Source organism: Pyrus communis, chromosome 17 (assembly GCF_963583255.1).
Source record: "Pyrus communis chromosome 17, drPyrComm1.1, whole genome shotgun sequence".
Lineage (NCBI taxonomy): Eukaryota > Viridiplantae > Streptophyta > Magnoliopsida > Rosales > Rosaceae > Pyrus > Pyrus communis.
The window spans coordinates 14710993-14732466 of record NC_084819.1 but is presented as its reverse complement, the minus strand read 5'-3'; the positions used below and the strand labels follow the sequence as shown (position 1 = coordinate 14732466).

General features: G+C 35.9%; 1 protein-coding gene across 1 annotated transcript; it reads right to left on the bottom strand.

Moving 5' to 3' along the window:
* Nucleotides 1-11819: 11819 nt before the first annotated feature.
* LOC137722916 (laccase-7-like) lies at nucleotides 11820-14962 on the bottom strand. Its single transcript, XM_068462035.1, has 6 exons — nucleotides 14800-14962; nucleotides 14387-14538; nucleotides 14048-14292; nucleotides 13807-13935; nucleotides 12749-13702; nucleotides 11820-12650 (listed from the first exon to the last, which is right to left on the bottom strand). The coding sequence occupies exons 1-6, from the start codon at nucleotides 14887-14889 to the stop codon at nucleotides 12520-12522; spliced, it is 1701 nt and encodes a 566-aa protein (XP_068318136.1). The 5' UTR covers nucleotides 14890-14962; the 3' UTR covers nucleotides 11820-12519.
* Nucleotides 14963-21474: the final 6512 nt, after the last annotated feature.

The window sequence follows — 21474 nt, the reverse complement described above, 5'->3', positions numbered from 1 at the left end:
AATTAAGCTCCTAACGAACCTAACCTAAACAACTGTCTCTAAATTAACTCATAACACCAAACCGTCAAAGCCACCACCTTTGACAATGCAGGGACATTAAAAAATTATGAGAGAGTACTACTTTGATTTGGTCAACTAGAGTTAAGGCTAATAAAGAAATTCCTGTATGGAATCAACGATTTCGTTTGTCGTTGTTCAACGAAAATTTTGGTATCAAAAGCAAAAGTATTTAATATATCCAATCCCTGTTGTCGCCTTCCCATTTATATATATCAACTTTACGTGGTCGATGATTGGTGAGAAACTAAAATTATATATATCCAGACAACAAACATACTAGAAGACCTCTAAAAATTCACACGTAAAAGATCTTTGATGAAAGTCTTATATAGTAGTTGGGGAAAGTTAATCTTCTAAACTTCCAACAATTTTATTATTTAAGAGAGAATAAATAAAATCTGCATGTTCAACGTGATTATCATTCCACATTTTTTTCACTTAATTTTTTTTTTCTTCTTGACGACTATGAGAAAGAAGATTAAGAAGTTGGCTCGGTGGAAAGTGGCAACCAAGATCTTGTTTTTCTATGTATGTTTTGCGCGGAAGCTCTGTGCATTTTACTATCAAATATTAGTAAAATACAAATATTATATGTGAAGGTATAGGCTGCGCGTGGCGCTGGCCCGGCCTCCCGCACATTTTGAGGAGGCTACGTATTGTTAACTGTTTGAGATTCTTGCAGAAAAATTGAATGAACATTAGGTAATTCGAAGAACAACAATGAAAGCTAGAGAGAAAGACAGTGAGAAGAAAATTTGAAATTCTTATTAACCGACTTAGTTATTACATACAAGCATATATACAACTTGCTATTACTTAGCTTATCAAGTCAGCTACCACAACCAATACAATCAATACAAGTGGACTAATACACAGTTGACACATGTCCTAGTTTGTTATTACAGTTATTACTCCCCCTCAATCTTAACCGAGGTATCAAGGTAAAGATTGTAGCAATGTTGAACAAACACAGGATTGTGAAGACCCTTGGTGAAGATATCAGCTACTTGCTCCTTAATAGGAATGTATTGCACCACAAAGATCTCCCTTTTGAACATTCTCTCTAACAAAATGAAAATTTGTATCAAGATGTTTAATCCAAGAATGGAACACTGGATTTGTACTAAGTGCAAGCGTGGAGGATTATCACAATGCAAAATTGGAGGAGAAGGAAGATAAACATGTAAATCTCTCAAAAGTGATCGAAGCCAACATATATCAACAACATAGTGAGCAAGGAATTTATACTCTGCCCTAGTAGAACTACGAGACACAGATGACTGCTTTTTGGATTGCCATGAAACTGAATTTCAGCCTAAAAATACAACATAACCAATGATGGATCTTTTGGTGTTAATGTCAGCAGCCTAATTAGAGTTTGAATAAGCTGACAAAAGAGAAGAAGAACCTGATTTTTAAGTCAAACCACAATGTAAGGTCTTTTTGATGTATCGCAAAATTCTCTTGACAAAAAAGAAATGTGCATTAGTAGGCTGACTCATATATTGACATACTACACCAATTGAATGTGAAATATACGGCCTAGTAAAAGTGAGGCATTGAAGAGCCCCCACTAAGCTTCTGTATAAAGTTGCATATGGAAATGGAGTTATTCCTTCTGTAACAAGTAACTGAGAATGTGGTTTGGCTGGAGTTGGTCCAGGTTTGGAGGTATCCATACCTATTTTTCTTTAACAAATCTGTTGCATACTTTGTCTGGTTAATAAACATATCACCATTCTCCTTATATTGAATATGAAAGCCCAAAAAAATAAGTCAATTTGCCCATATCCTTTAATTCAAACAATTTGCCAAGAGTAGTGATGACAATTTGAACCTGAGATGCATCTGAGCGAGTGATGATTATATCATCAACATATAACAATAGAATCATAACATGTGTATGATCATACTTGACAAACAAACTAGCATCAAATTGAGAAACGATGAAACCAATACCAAGTAAAACACCAGTGAACTTTGAATGCCATGCTTGAGGAGCTTATTTTAGTCCATACAAGAACTTAACCAATCTACAAACATGTGTTGGATATTGGGAATCGACAAAGCCTTGAAGTTGATGCATATAAACATCTTCTTGCAAATCACCATGCAATAAGGCATTTTTAATGGCTAACTGTCATAGAGGCCATTTACAAGAGGTAGTAAGTGTAATACCTTGAAAATTGTAAAATATATGAATATGTGGAGTAAATCGAGAATAAATAGATTTATGGTTATGAAAATTGAGTAGAGAAATTTTAGAATTTTGTTTCTGGGATTTATTATAATTTACGTCTAAAAATTATCAATAAGTGGAAAAGACGAAAATGCCCTTAGTTGACTAAATGTAATTTTATGAGGATATTTTATCCTTATATATTTTATCGTATTTTTTGATATAATTGGATAGAGCTCAACTCTACGAAAGCGTGGGAGAAAACTATTTGTGAATCAGAGCTATAACGAAGGAGTTATTAACATTTAAAGTCAAGGACATTTTTGTAAATGTAACCCAATCTAGAAGGCTCCAACAATTTTGGAGCAGTGGGAAAATGCCACGTGTATGGCTGGATGCTGAGTTGAGGAGAGAAAAGTGAGAGATGGATGGAGGAAGAGAAAAGAAAAGGAGAAGAAGGGAGAGGGATTAGGCAATCAGAGGAGGAGAGAGGAAAGAAAGGAACCAATAGGAGAAGAAGAAAAGAGGGAAATGAGGGAGGAGAGAAGGAGGAGAACCCGGACCTCCTTCGACCCGCCGACCTAACCCATCCTTATCTTCCGATTCCAGTCACCGTTGACGATGGGACCGGTGCCAAAATGATCCTTACTTTGAACCTAGTTGTTCTCTCTCCCATTTCCACCCGAAAAACTGATGAAATTGGATTGAATCGGGGAAAACTGCAGCGGTGGGTGTGGGGGTTCTTGCCGTCGATCCTTCAATTCTGAAACAATTTCCTTCGATCACCACCACCAAGGAACAAGGTCCAAACAAGTTTGGGGGGGGGGGGCAGTGGAGTTTTTTTGGAGTCGAATCAAGAACACCCAAATCAAGGGTTTCCGGCGATCGAGGGCGATTTTAGGTGTTTCTTGGTTGAAATGGACTTTGGCCCAAATATGAAAGTTGTTCATCTCATTGAACTTTTCTTGCTTGTAAAATTTGGTAATTTTTGGAGCTCGTCGGAAAATTGGGTTTCCATTCACCGAAAATCGCCACCTGCGATGGAATGTGGCCAGTGGGCCGATCCTGCATTTTCATGCAAATTTTGATATTTTACATCCTTAATTGATACCCATTTGAGGTGATTCAATTGTGAAAGCTAATGTTGAATATTTCCATTACTACAATATTTTCGAAAATGGATAAAAGAATGAATGTGAACTACGATTGGCTTGATCCCTTCGTAGGGTACGTAGGCAGTCTAACGAGAAGGTTAGATGCAACCATAAAATAACCAAGACTAATCTTTATAGAAAATTGGAAAGAAGAAAAGAGATTGAGTGTTTAGTTTAAGGATGGACCTTATGTTTTTGTTAAATAAATTTACTATAAAATTTGTGAGGAATTAAGAATTTATTAAAGAAATTGTGATTAATGGTAGTAAATAAACACGAGTTTAATGTGGCCTATTACCATAATTAGTTTTGGAAATAAAAATTTCTGCGGCATTACAGTAATAGCCAAAATTAACCTAACAGTAGAATGCATCACCACTAGACTAAAGGTCTCAGAATAATCAATTCCTTGCTCTTAAATAAAGCCATGTGCCACTAGTGGATCTTTGTATCTAGAAATACTACCATCAAAATTTCATTTTATTTTATAAACCCATTTACACCCTACTATAGATTAGTGAGAAGGATTAGAAACCAATACCCAAGTGCCCTGAGATTTAAGAGCATCAAATTCTTCTTGCATGGCCTTTTGCTATAATGGATTTGTAAAAGCACTCCTGAATGTTTTAGGTTCCTCTACATCAATCACATCAGCTAAATATGTATAACTAGAAAAACTGTACTCATTGGAAGCAATTTGTAAAGAAGATGATTCTAAAGAAGTTGCCAAATAGGTTGAGTAATCTTGTCTTGATATAGCACTTGTTTTCAATTTAGTTTGGGTTGAAGAAGTAGGAGGCTCAGAAGTAATATCAGAGGGCATAGCAAAAGGATCAAAGGGAAGTAATATCTGTAAGTGTTGCTGATGATGGTTAAGTAATAATGGGATCTACTAATGATTGTAGACACTTGTGATGAAGAAGTAGACACTGATGTACTAGATGGAGTACCAGAAAAACTAATCCTATTTAGATTGTTGAGTACTGGTAGAGTAACCACTATGAGAGCAGCAAATTTGGAATCTTGAGAAATATGAGCACAATGAGATATTGCATATGTAATCTTTGCAGGAAACAAGCTTTCATCATGGACAACATGTCGAGACAATATCAACTTCTTTGATTGAATAATGTAACATATAATACCCTTATAACCAACTGAATATCCCAAAAACACACGTAAGACTGATCTAGGCTGAAGCTTGTTACTGTTATATGGCTTGATATAAGGAAAACAGCAGTGCCAAAAACTCTGAGATGTTGCAACAGTGGAGGTTTATGATATAAGGCAAAAAATGGTGAGTCCATATGCAAAGATTTGCAAGGAATTATATTAATCAAATAAACAACATGAGCATAGACTTATAACCAAAAATCCTAAGACAAACCAACAAAAGAGAGCAGTGTAATAACAATTTCAATGATGTGTCTATTTCTCCTTTCAATAAATCCATTTTGTTGAGGAGTATAAGGACAATTTTTGAACTTAAAAAATCCTCAAACTATTTACTAGTGTATTCACCTCCTCCATCAGATTGCAAATACTTAATAGAAGCATTAAAATGAACTGAAATGAAATTGTAGAACTTGACAAAGATGTAAAACAAATATGATTTATTTCATAAAGGAAAGATCCATACAAAACGAGTACAATCATCCACGAAGGTTACATAATACCTACATCATTTAATGGATTTCATTGGAGATGGACCTTAAATATCAAAATGGACCCTTTCAAAGGGTATTAAACATCTAGAAGACTCTTGAGGAAAGGGTAATTCGGGCATCTTCCCCTGAATACATGTTAAACACATTGTACATTTATCATCTACCAGAGTATCTATCTGAGACTTCCTCAATATAATAGATAAGACTTCATTAGTTGGGTGCTTGAGTCTTTGATGCCATAAAGTAGACTTTATTAATTACCCAAGATAAGTAGAAGATTGAACTTGCTGCACTGTAGGTTGTATAGACTTGAAAACAAGAATTTGAAACAACTCATTATGCCTACTTCTGCCTTGATACAGTATCTCAATTTTTACATTGTCCTACACAAAGAATAAAGGGTCATCACAAATAAACCAACACTTATTGTCTTTACAAAGTTGTTTAATAGACAATAAATCTTCAGCAAGATGAGGAACATGAAGAACTTGATTTAGTTTAAGAGAATGTGTTGGTGTAGTAAGCATTACATATCCAACATGCTTAATAGGCAAACCTTGACCATTGCTTATTTTGATTTTATCACTGCCTTCAAAATAAGTGACTTAATTCAAGCTATGAACACCTGGAGTCATATGGTGAGAAGCTCTAGTATCTACAATCCAAGCATCTTATGTGGGATAATGAGCTATAGTATGAGCAGCCATGACATGCATTTAAGAACTGGAACTAGGTTGTCCTTGAAAAGATTGTTGAGGTGAAGCAATTGGAAATTAATTGTTTGCAGGTTATGGATAAGCAAACTTAGATTGAAGAGTAGGAGGTGGACCATTCCCTTGATAAGCACAATTGCCCCTGTGATAACATTGCAAAACAATGTGGCCGCGTTTACCACATATTTGACATTCTATAAAATTAGGACTTGGTGCTGAATTTTTGTGGAAACAATTTGGAGAAGTATGTCCTCTTCATTGACAAATCTGACACTCAGGCTACATGTTAAATCGAGAATCAGTATTACCAAGCCATCTTCCTTGCTTATATCCTCCATTATTTCCTCTGCCTTTATTGAATCTATAACCCTCATTGTTTCTTTGTGAACCACCATAGTAAGGTCTTTGCTGAAAATATGATTGAGAAGAAGACATTGAATTCTGTGACTGAGGATTGGATGAATTAGTAGAACCAATAAAACCATATCCATATCCAGGAGCATTATATGGGAATGATATAGGTGGGGAAGGAAGAGCATTGTAAGGTAGAGGTGGGAGATTATATGGAACTGGAGGAACTTATGGCACATTGGGTGGATAATACGAACCAAGAGCAATAATACCAATTGTAGCTGATGGAATATTAGCATGAGATGGAGTATTTGAGAAAGAAGCTCCTTGAGTAGAAAAATTTTGTGAAGCCTGTGAAGATGAACCTTGAACATACAATGCAGCCATAGAAATGGAAATAGTGTGTTTCGTAGTTTCAATGTCCCTTTCAGTATTCAAAAGTTGAGCTCAAAATTCTTTCAAAGAAATTGTGTTCTCTCTGGCCAAGATAATTGTCCTGATAATAGCATACTCTCTTGGACGACCTGCTAAAGCATCAATGATTAAATCATTCTTAGAGACAATTTCTCCAGCAGCAATTAATTGGTCTCTGATGGATTTGAGTCTAGACAAGAACTTATCAATACTATCTATGCCCTTTTGAAGTGTTTGAAATTCTGTCTTAAGCATATTGATTCTAAACTTTGAAACAGTGGCATATCGATCTTCAAGAATTAATTAGGCCTTACTAGCAGTTGCAACCAAACACATGTTCAATAGCATCATCAGACAAGGTGGTTATTAACAAATTAAGAAGAGCTAGATCCACTGTTTTCCATTCTTGAAACGCATAAGTGATTTCCCGAGTAACTTCAACCTCAATATTAATCACAAACTTAGGTGGACAAACAAATGTACCATCAAAGTGATAACAAACCTTGTAACCCCTAAGAACAACCTTGAATTGAAAAGATCATTTAGAGTAATTCGTATCATTAAACTTCATGGTTAACATCCCCAAAATACTCTCAATCTTCACAGTAAGAATAGTCATCTTGTAATGCTATCAAGAAACGAAAAGAATCCAAAGAACTTGAACAAAACCAATTTACATAGAAGTAATGGCAATAGGCCTTCAATATATGCAACACACAGAAGTAACAATTTTGATCAACAATTCACATAAAATATCCAAGATTTAGAGCTATGGATCGGCCTTCAAGCATATCCCAAATCAATTTCAGAACTATGGCATTTGGCCTTCAAGATTCATTCAATTAAACAGATGATGGAAAGAAATAACCTGAGCAGCTGAAATTATTGAGCAAAGCAATGAAGAACATAGAACAAAAAGCTGAAATAATCAGAAAAACCCTAAATCCCCAAAAAATTTCACCGTAGATCTCAAATTGTCTCCATGAATAACAGCAAATCGTGAAGTAGAAGAATTCACGAACAAAGTAATTCCACAAAGGAAGAACTAGCTCTGGGTACCATGTTAACTGTCTGAGATTTTTGCAGAAAGATTGAATGAACTTAGGTAATTCGAAGAACAGTAGTGAAAGCTAGATGGAGAAAGATAGTGAGAAGAAAGTTTGGAATTGTTGTTAATTGACTCATTTATTACATACAAGCATATATAAAGCTTGCTATTACTTAGCTTATCAAGTAAGTTACCATACAACCAATACAATCAATACAAGTGGACTAATACACAGTTAACACATGTCCTAGTTTGTTATTACAGTTATTACGTATTTCTCCTTGGATTGTAGATGATGAGAAGCAATCTCCTAATGATATATAGCTTGTGGCCCCTAGAACCAATTCTAATGATTGGGTTAAAATATTTTAGTTATTAAATCTAGCCAAACCATCTCCAATCATTGAGTCTAAAACAAATTTTGGGGAACCTAAAATTTGGGCAAATTTAGCCCAAAAAATAGGGCAAATCTATTTTTTTGACCCACGATTGTGTGTTCATGCACAAGAAAAAAATGCGCGCTTGGCGCACTGACATGCCCCATGTCCTATACATGACAAAGTTGGAGCAAGTAGGACCCACCGCTAACAGCTTTGTTGGCCACCCAAATCCTCCCATGATGGCTAATTTTCATTCAATGCCTCACATGACAAAAACATTGAATCCAACAACTGAGATCAAATATGATCAAATCTAACAGTAAAAAAAAAAAAAAGATCTCATGGCCCAAAATTAAATCCAACGGTTAAAACAATTAAAAAAATATTATTTAAATCAAAATTCATCTAAAAACTCTATAAATACCTATGAATTTGTTTAAACATCCAAACAAATTCACTTTCCTCATACAATTCTTCCAATTTTTCTTTCTAGCCACTTTCAAAACTATTTTTTTCTATTCCATACGAAATCAGATGGGTAAAAAAGTTTGTATCAGTAATTGTTGTACATAATTTTTTTTTAAACGAATTTGCCCGTGGCCCCTTTATAGCCATGCATGAATGATAGTGGCAATGAATTTTGGAGGAGATTTGCCACATTAGTTGAAGCGTAATCCGTAATACTAGACTGCCGCCAAACTTCTGTTTCGAATAATTACACGTATGCCAGTCTTATTTTTTTTGGAGTAGATGAGGTAAAAAAAGGCGCACATTTGAACTAATAATGTTATTTGAATCGCTGTTTCTCATCATTGTTATTAGAGAGGTGAGTAAGTCCACCCCACAAATGGAAATCGACCCAGCAATGTGATCAAGGCAATCATAACAATATGCCATGACTCATTTCGAAGTCAACTTGGGCAATAAGGACACAACTTACTCACATACAGGAGAAATGGTTAATGCTTGTAAAATCAAATTATATTGTCAGTTAGAATAATAATTGTACGTAGTCACGCTCATGTTTGTTAGCGTGTTATACATAGGATAAAGTCAGGATTTATTAAAAGAAGATTAGAGGGAATGCAATTCTCATAAATATTATTAACGGCTGTTCGTTTATAAGTTTTTAAACTCAAGATTTTCTACATTTTTATAATAGGAACTATTATGTGGAGGCTGTTGTGATGGGCAGCCCAAATCTCTGATAGTGCAGAAGCCTGGAATCTGGATTTAGGGGCTCAATACGATTCAGAGTTTCAGAACATTTACTGCTTCTCAAAAAGGGAATACAGCCTAGAGAGAAATCCAAATGATGTTCATATATGACTTTTTTTTCCTTTCCAAAAAATGATATTCCAGTGGGGATAATTCATTCTAAGTTCATCTCCAATTATTAGATTAAAATCTAAACTATTTTGGGTTAAATTTTTAGTTTGAGATTATTAAAATCTAAATTCTTTGAGTTAAATTCTTAAAGTAACTTTAAAAAAAAATTATGTAGACTATCATAATTTAATTTTATGAACATTTAAACTTAAAAGTATTTAAGATTTTAATTACTTTAGCTGTTGGATTTAAATTTGGAGCGTTAGATTTTTCTTTTATACCGTTGGATTTGACTATAGTAGATTTTAACCGTTGGATTTAATGAATTTATAAGTATAAAATTAAAAATAATACACATATATGGTGGGCCAGCCTTACTAACCTAGAGGGGAATCCTGCCCTAAAATTGCCCCAGAAATGAGTTATGCGTTAAAACTCATATTTACCCCAAGGGTTGGAGCAAGTTGGGATATGTTTATAACATAAAATTTGAGTTTTACTCTAAGGGTTGGAGTAGGTCTAAGAAGAGGCATGTTTTGTCAAATATTATATTTTGACGGAAAAAAAACACACATACACACACAAATATTAAATGTTATTGTCATTTATGTGAGTCAAACACGAGACATTCCACTTACTCATAAAAAATAAAATTACTAGCCTAGTCATAAATACTTTATTTTTATTGGAAGAAAAAGAGATCAGAAATAACGTAATTAAATAAACAAAAACTATCAGGTCATTTTGTGAAAGGGGTGTGATATCCACACACCCCTTTTTACTTCTCACACATCTTTCTAATTTTTGGCTGTCAGATTGGATGAAATGAAGAAGATCAACGGACATAAATTAACAAGGGATGTGTGAGAAGTAAAAATGGGTGTGTGGATAGCACACCCCTTGTGAAAAATCAGGTTGCCACGTCCTCTGGTGCTAACGATGGTGCATGAGTTAATTGATTGGAATTTGTGTGCTTGGAAGATTGATTTGTTCCAGCGCTGTTTTAAAAAAGACGAGGCAGAATTGATACTTGGTCTACCCATCAGTAGTACTGGATGCGAAGATAGAGTAATTTGGCATTACACCAAAAATGGTGATCATTCCGATAAGACTAGGAAAAAAGGGAATTGGATGCAGCAGCAACGGGGATTTGAAGTGCCAGACTTGGAAGCAACTTTGGCAAATGAGGGTACCAGGCAAAACTAAAATTTTTTCGGTAGAGATGCTCCAATTATTCTCTTGCTGTGAGAAATAACCTCCGAAGAAGGCTCACGAACGTAGATAATAGTTGTGCTCTTTGCAGGAATCCGACTGAAACTGAGACTCGCCTATTATTCCAGTGTGATTTTAGTCGAGCTTTTTGGTTCTGCAACCCTCTGCAACGCGACTTATCCACATTGGATGGCTGCGATTTCATCGCTTGCTGGAATCAGCTTTGCAGCAACCTTCAATCAAGTAAACACAAGGAAATTTTGCAGGAGATTATCTTTGGACTTTGGAGAATCTGAAAATGAAATGAAATGAAATGGTATTTCAAGGAATCCTCAAGTCACCGCTTGAAGCGATGGAAATATGTAAAGAAAGGATAATGGAATACAGGGAGGCTCTTAAGAACCTGAATGAGGCGCGGGTAACTAAAACAGAAGCTGCTGAGCTGAAGTTAGCGGGCAAGATCAAGAGATGAGAAAGACCTAAGTTTGGGACGTTAAAAGTGAATTGTGATGCAGCCTGGAATCAAAAGTCAAAGACCTAAGTTTGCTGGCATTCTGCACTTTATTGGCGGTGCTGGGGACCTATACTTTCAAGATGCAGCAGGCGGAGACCACTGCATTTGGGGCAGCGCTGCAGGAATGTGTCGTGAGAGGCATTCAACCCTCTGAGATTGAAACAGATGCGAAGGTTTTGCAGATGCTTAACAAGGAGATGGATACAGATGCTGTTCGGGCTGGATCTGTCCCTTACATAACTCCCCGGGGTTCTTGCCTGTCGTGCAAGGTTTGCTGCTTGGTGTGCTACAAGATGAGTTTGCAGTTAGTTTGAATGATGCCTTTGTGGGGTATTTGTTAGGCCTTGAGACTCACAATAAAAACTAACAAGGATATGAGCATGCCACTGTTATCTTTGTATAGCAAATTGTTGTTTAGTTATGAATTGAGTTGATTACTTGCGCCACAAGTTATTTAGACTTCTTGATTATCAATGGATTGTCACAGATGAGTTGAGTCTGTATAAAGTTTTTTTCTTGCCTTGTAAACAAGGACTTTTAACTCATAATATCATATGTTCAAATAATGGGAGTTCAAAGCCCTTTCAACCATTCCTTTGATTACAGTTAACACTAAAGAAACAAGATTGATTAACTTAGCCAGATTAACCATAACTTTGGATGAAGATCATTTGAAACGATTAAAAACACAAAGTAATATGCATTAAACAACACATCTAATCTATATGAACACAAACAAAAGAGACTTGGGCAATATTATAACCTTGTCGGGCAAGATTCAACTTGTAGACTCTGGAAAATGAAATATAAATAGGGGTTCCTAAAGGGATTCGATACTACAATACTAGGGGAAGGTAGCAGAGCTTCTAAAATTGACAAAAAGATGGCTTTCTATGGGGTATCTATGACTACAAAGGGTAGAGTATGGTTTCCTCACATAGGCATATGGCCTATGCCTTTAAATTCTTTCTGGACTATCGACTTATCCGAGCCCAGTTTCCTTTTGGCTTTTGTGTTCCTGGACCTTCACTCCTACTAAGCCCAATCATTAAATTTCCACTCAAACAGATGCAATGTTGGAAGGTTTGATTCATGATGTTTGGAGCCTTGCCCAAAATCTTTGCAGTCTATTGCATTCAAGTACTCCCTCAACAAAAGCTATCACGCTGCGCATGCTGTAGCATCCTTAGTTTCTAAGCATGTGGGAAACCGTTCTTAGGATTGTATTGGTACGGATTTTATATTCAATATTTTGGTGGGAGATGTAAACAATTCTCATAGAAATCTAGTAAAATCAATCTTTGAGTAAAAAAAAAAAAAAAAATTTGTAATTAAATAATTTTTTACGATTTTAGTCAAATAATGATGACCAACTTACACAATACATTTGTGACTACTTTTATTACAAAGTTATTTATTTGTAACCAAACGAATGAAAGTAAGTTAATTTAAACAATACAAAATGAAAGAATATTTTGAGGTCTCTTCTGAACACCTTCTAACATTTAGGCAAATCAAGTGGTGGTGGAGGCAAAGTAGATTCTGGTGTCGGTCCATTTTCAACCTCAAAAGCCATTCCCAGTCCCCATGGTAGATGAACGTCCAAATGACAGTGCATGTACCATATACCTGAAACAAGAGTTTAAAACAAATAATCAGAAATGAAATGTTTATAATACATTAAAATACAAAGAAAATTAATTAATGAGTAGATTAAGAAAACTAACCAGGATTATTTGCTTGAAACCTGATCACAGCCCATCCTCCGACTGGCACACCAATTGTGTTACGTATTTGCGGATTAACGAAGTTAAATTTTTTGGGGTCATTAATCGGGTCGTAATTTCCAAACCCTTGTGCCAACACGTGGAAATTGAAGCCGTGGAGATGCATCGGGTGGTTCTCGATGGCCAAAAATGCTGTGTTCTGAAGCACCATCTCCACCGTTGAATTGAACTTCAACGTCTTGACCTTGGTTGATTTTGGTGCGTATATCAACGATAGGTCGAGACTGATGTTTGTGTCCGTGTAGTCAAATTTGATTAGAGGCTCGTTAGGAAAGTCTCTGGTGTAAACCCCGCTCACATTGTGAAACTGTGCTTCCAGCATGGATGTATTGCTTGGGAGCACGAATGACTCGTTGCTCATGCTTGCGGACATTCGGTTATTGAATAGGCCCTGGCATGTGGCGTTTTCTGGACACATCTCCAAGTTGACGCCGATTGTCACGAACATGTGCTCGTCCACCTTGAGTGGGACTGGAACCCATTGGGGTCCTCCGGCGAGGCTGGTGAGATTCGTGAGGAACTTGTGGGCCAATGGCGTGTCGTGAGGGTTGGGCATTAAGGGCATAATGGGTGTTGATGAATTGGAGCTCTTGTAGACGATGATGCCTCTGGTGGTCGAGTTATCAAAGTCGATGGTGTCACTAGCGCTAGCGTACGGAGTGGCGGCCATGTAATAAGATCCAATAGGTTGATTGAATTTAACAAGAACGTCGGTGGTCTGACCGGGTCCGGTTATCACCACGTCGGTAACATAAGGAGTGGTGTAGGTGGCGTCGATGGCGACAACTGTCATCTTGTGATTGGCTATCTTGAAGAAGAGTTGGGTATTGAGTCCAGCATTGATTAGGCGTAGCAAGTAGGTCTTTCCTCTCACCACACTTAGTTGATATGTTTCTGATAATTTGATGTCACTTTGTTAATATTCATCATGCAAAAATAACACATAAACTATATTCATAAATTTACGTGTATGCATGCTTGCATGCATGGTCACGTACGATTTTGAGAGCAGTCGTAGAGATCGCCAGGAAGTCCATTGATGGTGTAAGCATTTGAAATGTTAGGAGCAATTCCTTTAGATAGGCCCTCTTCCTCAATGTCGACCACATTGCCATTGTACCACTCTCCTACAATTCCATCGAACAGTTAACATATAATTAGCTAGTCATCAAAATTAAAATTTAAAGTGCGTATTACGATTAACGTTAAGTAAGTTGAATGGTATAGTTTAATCCTTACCTAATAAGATGGGAACTTCTTTGGCGGGCTTGGGGAAGGGGAAGGATCGACCAACTTTTGGGTGGATTATGAGCGCTCCGTGGACGGTTGCGCGGAGCCACGAAATGTGGGCATGCCACCAAAGGGTGCCTTCTTGTCCGGTGATATTAAATTTGTAAGTATAACTTTGTCCGGGGCGTATAGGGCATTGAGTTACATATACAGGTCCATCCGCCCATGGACTTAGAAGTTGAAAGATTCCATGCCTGCATTAAGACAGAAACTATACAACCTGAGCAAAACATAACTCAAAATTCCCCTTGGGGGTTGTTAAATGATTTTTGGATAATTGGTATTTACCAGTGAATACTAATGTTATAGGGCGATTGGTTTAAAACGTGGACAATAAGTGTGTCTCCATCTCGTGCATATATGGCTGGTCCTGGATAACTTCCATTTACTACAGTAATTGATTGATTCTGACATAGTCGGCTAACAGTCAGGTTGTTCACCTGAAAACAATAGAAAAAAATAAAAATATCATGACTTCTATTATTCAAAGGAAACATTCAAATAATTGGTGAGGAAATATGCATGATAAAATAAGGTTGCCAAATGGCTCGTTTGAAATTGTCTCTAAAACTGCTTCTATGACCCAAAAATACTTTCATTTTTTAGGTCAAATTGAATCAAAAGTATTTTTAAACGTTATAATGCATTTTTAGCCATTCTAAAAACATTAATGAGCTACCCAAAATTGAGGCAAGACTTACATTAAAAGAATGCTCAACAATTGCACCAGAGGCTACTGAGGAAGCCAATAGAGCTAGAGCACAAGCTAGCACAAAGGCTAAGCGTGCCATATGGGGAACAAATTAAAAGAGCTAGCTCAAAGGGGAAATGAGAAGTTTGAGAATTGTCTATTGTTGTGGAATATTGTATTACTCTTGTGATATCTTAGAGGTCGATATATGCTATGTTTATATAGGCATTTGGAAAGTAGTTGCTAACCGGCCCATTATTTCCACAATTGCGTGGAAAATTATCCAATAAATTTGCATTTGTTTTGTCAAGGACTTTGAAATGTTAAACATACCGACATACAAAATGACTTTAGTATCACAGACGCGGTTAACAGTTTGATTAAATTGGTGACTCGTCAGAGAATGCTAGCATAAAGATATGAACACAAGGCGGAAACTTGGTTCTTCAAGTAAACCAACCATGTTGAATAACATCATTTTGACCGTGTCCAAATTACACTTTACAGGCTGACGAACTTTAAGTTGAATATTTCTCAATGTAAACCTTGTAAGACTACATCTTCTCGATAAAGTGGGCAAGGTCGTGTGCCATTTGTGTAAGTATATAGTTTTTTCTTCTATTTAATTTAGGATGATTTCTCAGTGCTTATGAAATGAAAAGGTTTATTACTAATTTCTATCCGGAAATGCGTGTACATCAAGTATGGTCATTAAATTTATTGCATTTAGCTAAGTCCCGAGTACTCTATACAAAATTTATTTCTTATTCCTATACTATTATCTTGCTCTTTACCTTCAATACTCATCCCATTCTATTAACTGATTTCTATCCGGCTTGTACATCAAGTAAGGTCGCTGAATGCAAATACCTATTTGCATTTAGCTAAGTCCCTGAGTACTCTATACAAAATTTATTTCTTATTCCTCTACTGTTATTTCGCTCTTTACCTTCATTCCTTATCCCATTCTATCAACTGGATTGAATGATACGTTACTATCACTGATGTGGCAGGGATTGAATTTGTTAATTTGTTGAGCTCATTTTCACAATTGGAACATCTTAATCCCCAATGATCACGTTGGCATGAAATATCTCATTTTTTCAAGATTGGTATTAATCCATAATAGAATTTAGAGAGTAACAACATATATATAACTTTTTGGTGTTGTTTTTTTCATTTTAGAAACGGGGGTTTTTTTTTTTTTTTTTTTTTTTTAATAAACCAACATGATATGGGATATATTGTATATTTGGAGTATGAAATAATAAAACAAGAGATAGAAAACAGAGAAAGTAATGCAAGCATGAGGAAATAATTAATTGAAAAATTAAGGACTTAAACTAATTTTTTTGGTCAATTTTTCCTTGATGTTAGTTTTTCATTAATTCCATCTAAATTTTTGTTAAATGGAAGCATGCGCACAACATGTGAGGGTAGGGTAGTTCGGTTGCTTTAATTTTTAAAATAATTGAAAACCTTAGATTTCTAGAATGTCACCCTATGCAAATCTGTGTGATTCTATAGCTTTTGTGTATGAAGGTCTAGCGAAGTGACACTTTTGTCCTCAAAGGAGAGTCACGTGGTGTGCACGTAATAAGAATTAACGTTAATTTGGATGAAATCTATGGAAAACTAATAGTAGGGGGAAATTGGCCAAAAAAATTAATTTAAGTCCTTAATTTTCCAAGTTTAGGGGGGAATCAAAAACTAAATGAAAGTTTAGGGGAGAGATCGGCAGTTTACTCCAACTATAAAGTTTGTTTCAGGAGTAGTGCTATTCATACCATGTTTTTGTACCATATTTTCATACCACCTTATGTGACATTTGATGTGGACAGCCACATCATTTGAATTAATCATATTTTTAAATTTAGTTCATTACTTCATAAACTAATAATTAAGAAAAACTAGTTAATTAAATGATGATTGTGGTATACGATGAGTCTTTCTCCTTCATTTCTTTGGGTTTTGTAAAATTTTCAAATGATGTGGTTGTCCACATCAAATGCCACTTAAGGTGATATGAAAATGTGACATAAAAATATGGTATGAATAACATTAGTCTTGTTTCAGTGTATTAAGTAACAATGAATTGGTATTTGTTTCTTGGAGAGGGAGCTCTATCAATTTCCAAGACTTTTCAATAAGTTGACAACATCTTATGATCATGTCGCCGCTGTATTGCTTCGAACCCATCCATCGCAGCTGACCTTTCGATGAAACCCTCAACCACTACGCGTACATTCCATCTTTGACCGATTAAAATCCCAGAAATTAAACAAATTTTCTGGAAGGGGTTGTATTATGTGGTAGTAGACATAAATGGTCACATAACAGATACGGTCAACCTTATTTTAATCCTCAGGTCATACTCAAATTCGTTATTAGTTTGTTAATTAATTAAGCTATCAAAAAATTTCCAACAATCATATGCCAATAGATTTACTAATTCGACATATGATGCCCCATACAATTGCAAAAGTCAGTACTGGAAATTGGAATTTTTAGAGTTTTGAATTCTACAAGCACAAGCACAATCAATGTCTTTTTTAATACATACATATATATATATATGTATAACGATATTCAATAGATTAACACATCACACTATACTAACAACTACGAATTTCACATCAAAAAAATCTTAAATTAACCGAAAAAATAAAACTGTCACTGCCACCACCTTTGGTAATGCAGGGACATTCAAAAATTATGAGAGAGAACTATTTTAATTTTGTCAACTAAGGTTAGGTTAATAAAGAAATTCTTCTATGGAATCAACAATTTCGTTTGTCTTTGTTCAACGAAACTATTGGTATTAAAAGCAAAACTAAATACTCTAAGCTTAATCCTTGTTGTAGCCTCCTCATTTATATGTATCAACTTTACGTGGTTGATGATTTGGTGAGAAATTGAAATTATATATACCCAGACAATAAAAATACTGGAAGACCCTTAAAAGTTCGCACACGTAAAAGATCTTTGGTTGAGTCTTATGTAGCAGGTGGGGAAAGTTCGTCTTCTAAACTTCCAACAATTTTATTATTTGAGACGTAAATACAATCTGAATGTTCAACTTGATTAATTAATAATATCCTTATTTCCACATTTTTTTCACTTAAATTTTTCATCTTCTTGACGACCATGAGACAGAAGACTAAGAAGCTGACTCGGTGGAAAGTGGCAACCAAGGTCTGGTTTTTCTACGTATGTTTTGTGCGTAAGCTTTGTTCATTTTACTGTCAAATATTATGTGTGTAGTGTAGGTATAGGCTATGTCTCCTTGGATTGCAGACGATGAGAAGCAATCTCCTAATGATAAATAGCCACCACTAAAATCAATTCTAATAATTGGGTTAAAACTTAAAATTAGGTGTTAAACCTACCCAAATCATCTCCAATCACTGGACCTAAAACAAGTTTTGGGATACAACCTAAAATTTGGGCATATTTAGCCCAAACAATAGGCCAAACCTCTATATTTCTAGCCCACCATTTTGCGTTCACGCACAAGGAGAAAATGCACGCTTGGTGCACAGACGCGCCCTAAGTTCCACATGTGACAGAGCTGCGGCCGGTGGGACCCACCTTTGACAGCTTTGTTGGCCTCCAAATCAAATCTTATAGTAAAAAACGAAATGTCTAATGGCACAAAATAAAATTCAACAACTAAAACAATTAAAAAAATTATTTAAATCAAAATTCAGCAAAAAACTCTATAAATACCTATGTATTTGTTCAAACATCCAAAAAATTCACCTTCCTCATACAATTCTTCCAATTTTTCTTTCTACCCACTTCCAAACTATTTTTTCCTATTCCAAACGAATCAAATGGGGTAAAACATTTGTATTAGTAATTGTTGTAAGATTGATAATCTACATAAATTTTAATTTTCAAAAAGTTATTGAAAAACAAAATTATCCCCAATTCATTCTTTAATAACATCGAGCTAAAATTTTAAGTCAAGAGTATTGGAGGAGAAAAACCATTTTTGGGTTAAAACCTAAATTTCCTCGGCTAAAAATTTAGGTTTTAACCCCAACCATTGGATTTGATCTAACAATAAAAGACGGTTTGTGAACCGTTTCCAACACCCAAATAATTTAAAAAAATGAAAATGGTTTAAAATTTTGAATTTTAACCAAAAGCTTCCTAATAAATTTATTTAATGATGAGGACAAAATCCAATAAAACTATCCCAATAAGAGTGTCTTTTTCTTTTCTCTCCCTCGCTCCTCTTCTTGGCCCCCCTCTCTCTCTTTCTTTCTCTCTCTCTCTCTCTCATCTCTCCTCTTGTCCACCCCTCTCTTTTCTCTTAATGATAAGGGCCTCCAATATTTAAATCTTTTTATATATATATATATATAACTCATATAACTTTATTTAATGGTTAAGCAAAACTCAAACAGAAAACCAACCCAATAAAGTTGGGCAACGTGCATAAGGTACATTGTTTTTGATTTTGCCCTTGATAACTTTTGCCCAGTCTGTGATGAACTGGGCTTCATCGTGAAATATTATTTGGCTTCGTGCATGCACAAGATAATGATCCATGCTTTGGAGGAGATGAGCGACCAGATGATGGGTGGGGGTAAGAATTGTAATTGAATTGCAATTCTTTACAAAATTGCATGGATGTATATGTGCATACAACTTGGGAAACAGAGTTTTGGTTGGAAAAAGCATCGCCATCCAATGGGTTTACATTTGAAAAATAGTCAGCATAGGAGGAACAACGTGGCGTAATCAAAATACAGCCACTATAAATACAAAGTCGTAGGCAACATTTAAGACCCTTCAAATCAACACACAAATTACCATGCGCAAAGCTTCTTAACAACCTTGAGATTTTATCCTCTCCCCCCTTCTTCTTGCCAACACATCTTCAGTTGGATAGACAGCACTGTGAAGGCAACCGGTGACATCTTCAATTTGGATAGATAGCACTGCTTTGAGACCGACTGGTTATTTATCCAAGTCTCGGTTAATAAGGGTTTCCAAGTCCTTATTGGTAGAGGTCATCTCGTCAGCCTTCCCGGCAAAGTGAGGTGTTACCAGGTTACTACATTCGGCACACTGAAAGCCGAATTTGAAATCGAACTTCGCAGAACTAGCAGCCTTGTCTTCAAGCTTTAGAACTCAAAGGTCGAGATGTGTTCCTTCCTCGGCCGCAGTCGCAAGATCAAGAAGTTAGCAGCGCGCCCAATGCCACGTCAACATATTTACTCCTCGGCCGAGGAGTTAGCACGCCCCATACACAACCGAATGACGTAGTTAGCTTATTAATTACTCGGAGCTCGATTTTATGAGTGGCTCGATAAGAAAACGCCTTTTGGTCTTAGGTTCAAATCGATTCCATTTGAAGAATGGTTGGTTCAAAAGACCGGGGGGCAATTTTCCGCTTCGGCCGCAATCAAACATCAACCTAAGAAAATTGTTAATTTGGCTGAAGAAAAAGATAGGCCACCTAGTTTTTTGGTTGAGACTGAAAGTTTGGTAGGCCTAGAAGAAAAAGTTCAAGTTTCTGAGCAAAATACAAAAATTGACTCATAAAATGATTCATCAAAGGAATACTCCAATGACGAACAAGGTCGAGACATAGGCCTAGCCCAAAAAACTACGCCAATTGATATGATTATTGGTGATAAGGCCGATATGGAGAAATCTAAATCTCATTCGGCTAAGTTGCTTGAGTTAAAAGTCGAAATTGGTGAAATAATTATGCACCGGAAGATTAATTTTTCAATACATTCGACAGCCAAAAATAAAAAAATTTTGCCAAGACAAAAGTATTTAGAGATGATTCTTTATTCGGCTTAGATCAAAATCAAATAGAAAATGTTGATATCAAAATATCTCAGCTCGAAATAAAGCACCGTTGGCCTCCTCCTTCTCATGGATTGGCCACTTTTATTTTCGTTTGCCAATATATATATATATATATAATGAATACATTATTTTCTTAACCATTCGACTATATGAGCCGATGCCAAGAAAATAAGGGGTAGACACTGCTAGCTTGCTATGTGCATTGTACTTTCGATGGTGCCATGAAAATGAATATCTATATGGTGCCATTTTTGCAAGGAAAAAGTCATTTGGTGGCATTCAAATGATTCCCATTGTATGGTCAGAATGTGGGGAATGAAAGGTCCAAGTTCCAACAGATTTAGAATCAGGAAGATGTTAGTGGTATAGTGGTGATTTTATTATACCAAAAGATTGGTTTTTCTTCCTGGGCTTTATTTCCCTTTCTTTTTCGACTGGATGAAGAAGATGGCCGAGACAATGTGCCAACTTTTTTTTGAACATTTGAAAGCTTGTTCTGATCAATTCTTGGCCGTTTAGCTAACTTCTGTTGTCTACGTACCGATGACCATTTTCAACAAAGAAAATTTGTTGTCATAATCGACATTTTTATGACATGTACTTGCTGAACTCGGCGATAGAGTCTCAACTGAGCCATGCACTAGATAATATAGGACGAATGTTTTTTTTTTGGCCGAGCATGAGCTGGTGCTCGGCACAAGTTATCATGGTAAAATCATGGGGCCTTTTCCATAGCATTGCATATCTACAGTAAAAGGCTAGCCAAAATGGTTGGTCATCAATAAAAAAACAGAGATCACTCGGTGACTATTGTTTTTGACGCACCACCTCAAAAAGAAGACGAATGAAA